Source organism: Sinohyriopsis cumingii, chromosome 10 (genome assembly GCF_028554795.1).
Source record: "Sinohyriopsis cumingii isolate HCF-2022 chromosome 10, ASM2855479v2, whole genome shotgun sequence".
NCBI classification, from domain to species: Eukaryota; Metazoa; Mollusca; class Bivalvia; order Unionida; family Unionidae; genus Sinohyriopsis; species Sinohyriopsis cumingii.
Genome location: NC_142970.1, coordinates 112,978,253 through 112,986,028, shown reverse-complemented (window position 1 = coordinate 112,986,028; position 7,776 = coordinate 112,978,253). Strand labels below are relative to the sequence as shown.

Below are 7,776 nucleotides of genomic sequence, written 5' to 3'. Positions count from 1 at the left end.
AAGTCTATTCTAGTATAATTCTGGCATCAGTTTTGACAGTGGACCAATTAATGATTTTCTCTTTTTATTTTATGTGTTTATATGAAGAAAATATATTCTCCAAACTAGATTACGAAAGGATTTTTTCAAGATTTGTTTTCTACTTTTTAATTTTTAATAACATATATGATTACTTCGATTGAACTTAAAAACATTGAGTTAGACATATAATTGGACAAGTTAGTGTTATCATAAGTTTACTTCCTTTGCACATAACATGCCTAATGACTAGCAATTATACTAATTGCCAAATACTTATCAATATTTCTTGTAAATTATATTCATGACTGTAAATTGTAGTGATTAGCTTCAGTTGAAATTTGTGATGTTCATAGGTTGTATTTTAAGATGTTAAGAATCTAAAATTGGATAAGATTTATATAAAGATGCTTCTGTACATGTTTACAGTTACTAATAATAAAATTATTAGTAAATATGTTGACAAGTTTTGGGTCTCTTCCCATTGGATAGGTCAGTCAGCGTGTTCTTAGACGAATTCAGTTATTTCCTATTGAATGAGTTGGATCATGTGAGTTGTTTTGCATCGTATCTGTTTGTGAATAATTCAAGGGACTTCTGGACATTGCCATTTTGACATGTCAGGGCATTTGGCTGACCATATTATTTATGGATCTGAAATTTATATGGAACATTTCATTCTGTTAGACATTAATAGACATTTTTTGGGATTGTTTTGAATTCAGTGCATGATACTGTAAGTTCCTCTTAAATTTAATTTTTTTCCTTCAAACTTTGACAAATATATTGTTTGTTAAGTTTTACAAAACTCATTGGCTTCGCTTCTTTCTGTTAATTAGTTTATGACCATAGAGTCATAACAGATGGAATCAATAAAACTGCAGGTATAATAAGATGAGATATTGTAATATACTGACATTTGAGATTACAGATACAATAAGATGAGATATTGTAATATACTGACATTTGAGATTACAGATACAATAGGATGAGATATTGTAATATACTGAAATTTGAGATAACAGATACAATAAGATGAGATATTGTAATATACTGAAATTTGAGATAACAGATACCATAAGATGAGATATTGTAATATACTGAAATTTGAGATAACAGATACCATAAGATGAGATATTGTAATATACTGAAATTTGAGATAACAGATACAGTAAGATGAGATATTGCAATATACTGAAATTTGAGATAATATTCATATGTTTAGAACTTTCATCTACATTTGAATGAAATATCATTCCTTTAGCATTTTTCTTAATGAATCGTATTAGGTTTACTTACATTTATTCAAATATATCTTATTGGGAATAAATAATTCATGTGTAGTGTTTATCAAGTGTACATTAAAAAAACACTGCTGTGTATAGATAAAATTTTCATGCTGTTTATTTCACTATAATTAATGAATTAGTGTAATTTTGGCATATTGTCATGGATCAGGTGACAGATCTTTTAATGAGATGATTATCCTTTGACAGAAAGAATTTCTGTTCATTCATTGTTACATATTCTGACAAGATCATATTACTGTAATCTACAAGCTGGTCTAAAATCCCTCCACAGTTCTTCACTTTATCTTCATCTAAATACCTTTCCCAACATATGCTACCATAGCTGACTAATACTAAAGTACATGTTCCCACTTTAAGAAATATTTTGATGCCAATTCAAAGTATTGTTTTACATGAAACTAGAAAACACTAATAAGCGGAAAGCACATACGTTCAGTTGTTTAACACTATTGATAACAAAATACATTATGAGAAATATTATTAAACAGTTTGACAGTTCCTTTTTGATACAAACTTTCCTGTCTTCTATGAAATATGAACAAAAATTTAATACTAAACAATACTTCAATTTTGGCATGAACAACTTCGCTTGAGTTGAATTATTTAATATGTAGAACTGATGTATTTCAATGAAGGATTATTCGGTTGGGGGGGGGGAATCATAAATGCAAGATGTTTTAGTTACATTTAGTTGCTTTATCAAATTTGGTTCTTTGAAATATACATATAGTAATAGGGCAAATTTATTAGAATATGAGAGAGTCATTTGGACAATAATGGATTTACAAAAGCAAATATCCAGACCTACAACCTTTTTGATTTAATTGTAAATATTTAGTATAAGACACCAAATGTGGTCAAAACTGTTTTAGTGTCATTCTTAACAGGGCGTCTTGTCTTTTGTCTTCTTCAAAATATTTATAATAAACAAAAACTGATAATTCAATTTGGCATCAATAACTTTGCTTGAGTTCAAACATATAAGATGCAGTGTTGACATGGTTCAATGAGGAATTATTGGGTGGAGGTCATAAAATCAAGCTATTTTAGTTGAGTATAATTGTTTTTTCAGACTTGGTTGTTTTAAAATATACATATTGCATTAGGGCAAATTTATTAAAATTTAAATGTAGTCTTATGTTTCATATGGAAATGGCACAACCATTTTCATCCTACAGACTCGTTTCCATGGAAATGTCTTCTTGTTCACTTATACTGTTACTGTAGATATTGAGAACAAAACACTAAGCTCTGGTAAAACACTGCCAGTAGCTTCTCGTGGGTCGGTGGTTCTTCCCTGGGTTTTTCAGGGTTCTTCCTTCACCATTAATACTGGCCACCATGTATAGCCTATCGTGTGCTGAAAAATGGCGTTAAACACTACAACAACAACAACAACAACTCTGGTAAAACAAAATTCATAATATTGGTATATTAAATGATAATCACAATAAATAAAATTGTATTGGCCAAGGTCTCCATCCAAAGAAAAAAAATGTTTCTTGGCATGCTGCAATAACATAGATATGCAGTAAATATAGAGCAATTACTGACTCAAAACTGATTCAACGCATTACTTTTTCTAAATTGAAACTGATATATTGCAATAGATATCACACTATTGATTGTGAACATATAAAATTTTGTTTAGCTTCGGTTCCAAAATATTAAAATATTGTTTTAGAACACAGTAAATTTTAATAATTGCTTTGAGTCATTGTAGTCTTATAAAAAGTTACTTCAGACACCAAAGATTTTTATGAATGAATGTATATGGTTGGAACGTTTTTAGGCCATGCCTAATGGACAGTTTGCCCAGGATGGCTCTTCTAGAAATATTGTGGTATTGTGGTTTCCTTGGCAAAATTATCAAAAAACTATGCTTTCTCCAGAGTGGCTGAGACAGTTTCAGTTAAGCCTAGAAGGAATATCTGTTGGATATTTTCTATAAATATTCTGTCCATATTGGCTGCCCTATCTAATGTGTGTATTTGACAGCAACCATATGCGAAACCAATTTGTACCATCTCAAGAAAGATAGGCTAGTATTGATCACACTTAGTAGGACTGTTTCTCATGCATTATCTGTCAAAGTTGTGTCAGGGCTGGTTTCTCTTGCAATGGCTGGACTCTCATTGAAATCGTGTAGAAACTATGCATTCGGTGTTTGCTCCCAACATTTATGGCTTACAAAAGGTCATATAAAATTATTTCTTTCCAAAACTGCCAAACCACATCTGATCACGCGTGAACTCCTTACACATTCATGCAACAATTGTCACTGCACCTTATTACATTTATGGTTTTATACCAATGTATGGCAGATGAGTGTTATCACGCCCACTTGGACCTCTTGTAACAAATGGTTGCAGTTCCAATCTGACCACTGTTACTTTGATTATAGTAACATCTGCATGATTTCTCAAACACTTCCCAAACAATTTGACCCCATTCGAAGGAAATAATGGTTAAATGGTGAATCTCTTTTCTACACATAGGATGCTGACCTGACATTAGATATGACTTTACATACCAAAAGAGAGAAACTTTTCAAAATACTTTTACCTCATATTCAAGGATCAGAATTTGAATAAATTGTGTGTAATGTTACTAATACACCTAACTGGACCAATTGCTCTTACACTTAAATATTTGTGCTAGGCAACTTGTTCTTATAATTAACTATTTGTGCACATGTGAGCCAGTTGAAGTAACCTTGGGCCTACTTGGGCTTTTTGTTTGTTCATCACTCTAAAAGCTTGAATATTGAACTGTGTAAAGATTTTCAATTAGTACAACAGTAAAGCAAAGAATACAACATTAAAATATTGTGACACAATGACAAGTGCTATTCCTTTTTAAGAAACATCCAAAAATTACTCCGAACAATACAAATATTTGCATTGGAATTGTTGATGTTACAATTTGAAACTAATTTGAAGGACAAGCAACTTTGAAATAAATCGGGACATTACAAGCTAGATGGAAAACAAAAATGTAAGTACCATCTCCCAATATTAATGACAGTAAGTGATATAATAAAATATTCTCATAATCCCTTGCCCAGATTAGTTTAATAAGAAGCAACTGCCCAGTATGAAAAATTCAGAAATGCATTTACCATTAATAAATGGTCTTTACCTATAATTTTAAAAACCCTATCTCTCTCATTTGGAATGTTTAACTGAAATATATATATATATATATATATATATATATATATATATATATATATATATATATATATATATATATATATATATATATATATCTTCCAACCTACTTTATATATTAATATACTGACGAACAAACTGATAGTTGGATGGGTGAAAAAGAATGTATACTTGCTCGTTCTATACATCTACTCCTAAAAATTAGATTGATTATCATATTCAAAATATCATCTGACAAAACCCTAACTACCAAGCACCACCTGACATGCTTCCTTCCTAGTACCACCTAACACTTACTTCCTCCCCAGTACCATCTGGCATGCTTCCTCCATCCCATGCGTTAGAGTCTCAGGAAGCATTCTTAGGCTGCTTTGGTAAGATTATTCTTTCTCGAAGAACTTGCTTATAACGGAATCAAAGTTGAATTAGAACGTGTTCAGATAAAGAGTCTGGCAAAATGGCATTGAAATAATATGCTACCAAGACCCTAAAACTGTAGATTATTACCTGTTTTCTAGCCATTCGTACAGATTATCCTTTGCTAAACGGAGATAATGTCTTTTATCTAAGATTTCACGACTTAAGTTAGTTTCGATTAAATGATTTAGTTCTTGTTCAGCACAATATAAATATTTAATTTCTATATCTCCAATAATATTTGTGAAAATATGATTTATTATAAACGTGCCTTTTCGTTCAGGTAGAGCATATACAGAATTCCTGGCCTAGGTCAGTGTTTTTCATGTTCTTTCCACAACTGATACTTTGTAAGGTTTGGGATTGTAGGTTAATCCAAACACACCATCCATGATGTACGTTTCACTATCTGGCCTAATGAAGTTACAACGCTGAATGAGAGTTGTGAAGAAAATGAACAATTCAGTGAGTGCTAGGTATTCTCCCAAGCAGCGTCGGCGTCCTAATCCAAAAGGAAGGAAGGAACTGGCCTTTTCTTTATCCAGCTGTCCGTCCTCACTGAAGAATCTTTCCGGTCGAAATACGTTCGGGTCCTTCCATGTATCGTTATCAAAAGCAAGTGAATGCAAGTTTACAAAGACTACTGTATCTTTCTTAATATTGTAACCGTTCAAGATGGTATCCATTGTTGTGTAATGCGGTAAAGCAAAGGGTACAATGCTAGAAAGTCGCATGATCTCTAATATGGTGGCTTCCGTGAGAGGCATTTTACTTCTGTCGCTCAACTCAACATTACGCCCGCTCCCGACGACAGCATCAACTTCAGCCTGAACACGTTTCTGAGCATCAGGGTTTGATGCCATGAATAAAATCGCCCATTGCAGAGTTGTAGAAGTCGTGCTGAAACCTGCTCCAACGAGATCTTGAAGTGTACTCAGGAGGCGATTTCTAGAAATTTGTCCTTCCTTACTTTTACAATTCCTATCTGTTAGGTCCTCTGCAAGGAAAGCATCTGTTATGTCCCGTAAGTGATCGCTAACAAAATTCTGCTTGTGCTCCTGGATTTTAATGTCTCGAAATTTTTTATTCTTTCTGACTATATGCCTGAATTTATGTGTTTTCCAAGGCATAATATAGCGTAACCAAGGCATGACGTCCACAGGATTCCCCGCACCAGTGAACTTAATGAATTCATCAACCGACTTTAAAAATGTCAGAAATAAATCGTCCTTTCTTACATCGTGACATCGTCCGTAACACAACTGATATATCACGCTGCCAACTGATTTGAAGATTTCACTGGCAGGGAAAAATGGTCGACCATTGTGTTCCAACAACGCATCTATCATATACATTGCTTCTTCAGTCACTAAATCCTGTACCGAATGATTCCGTGTATTCGAAAATGTCCGAAGTGCTTTCGATGCCAATTTCCTATGCACGAACCAGGATGAATCGAACTCTCCGAACGCAAGAGTATTCTCATTAGAATTGACATCTTTTAAAACTTCCATGGTATAAAAGTTAGGTCTGCCAGAATATGCGTCATCTATCCTTTCCAGCGCGTCTCTCACAGCATTTTGACCGTTAATTACTACTGTATCCCAGCTTCCCATCCGAATCTTGAAAACATCCCCGTAGATCTCTCTCCACTGTGTAAAAGTTAACTGTGGTTTGTCTCCTAAAAGCGGTAAATGTCCTATGATTGGAAATCCCCAAGGTCCCGGTGGGGTGTTTCTTTTAGAAATGTTGTCATAATGCTTGAGGACCATGAGGCTTACGAAAAATGTTAATAATATAACAAGATATTCTGAGATATGTAAAGAAAAAAGTGCTACGAAAGTTTCCATTTTTCTTACTTCAAGCGCTCGTGACACACATATATATGTATATGTATAAACCAATTGTATTTGTGTTAAGAAACCTGTTGTACTGGGTTGCAAGCAACGTGCGTCCTATATTGTGACTTTGGTGTATTTTAGTCTGCCTATAATATCTACCTTTGACCGATTACTTTTATGTTAAAGCTGTTTATTTTCTGCTCATATACACGTGATATTCCCAGTCGTTCACATTTTATAATATACACGTTTTATTCTTCAGCAGCACGCCCACTGGCCACGGTCAGTAGGGTTATTATAGGTCACTGTTAGCAGTTGTTTTTGTGGGTTGAATGACATTTATCAACACGCGATAGGTGGTATATTGCCGCCAGTATAACTGGGAGGAAGAACCAGGGCAAACCCCGGTAAGAACCACCGACCCACTTGAAACTACTGTCAAGCTTTCTCACATACCAAAATTGGCTGAGTCCGAGACTCGAACCCACGATGACTGAGGTGAGATAGCAGTGATTATGTAAACCACACGGGGCAGAAACTAATAGGATTAGTACAATATATCTTAATTTAATGTTCCTTATGTAACCATCTAATTTATGAATTAGTATAAGTTTGGCATATTTCCTACCGACATAGAAAATGTTCACTACGAGGTAATCCAGGTGTTATACAAGGCAATGTCCCACCGGAAAATTCAAAATTTTGTACAAATATTAAGCTAGATTACGTAAATTAGTACTGTTACTTAACTTCTTTATAGAACGAATTTCCATCCGTTCTGTATTACATAGAATAACGAAATCATAATTACGGTAATATGTCCGATATGAACCGGATTAAAATACCTCCATTGTGGGTATTAAATACAATAAAATACCTTTTCCGACATATGCTATCACAGACGACTAAACAATGAAATACATTTTCTCCGCTTCAAGAAAAGCGTTAGTGCCAGCTCAAACTATTGTTACATTTAGGTATAAAATATTGGAAAGTGTAAAAAAAAAAAAGAAAGTT

The 7,776-nt window shown here is 33.5% G+C and overlaps 1 protein-coding gene across 1 annotated transcript; it reads right to left on the bottom strand.

The window, feature by feature from the left end:
• Positions 1-903: 903 nt before the first annotated feature.
• Positions 904-6,791, bottom strand: LOC149791042 (cytochrome P450 1A1-like). Its single transcript, XM_089972945.1, has one exon. It carries the CDS (start codon positions 6,766-6,768, stop codon positions 5,242-5,244), a length of 1,527 nt encoding a protein of 508 aa, XP_089829071.1. The 5' UTR covers positions 6,769-6,791; the 3' UTR covers positions 904-5,241.
• Between the last annotated feature and the right edge of the window lie 985 nt (positions 6,792-7,776).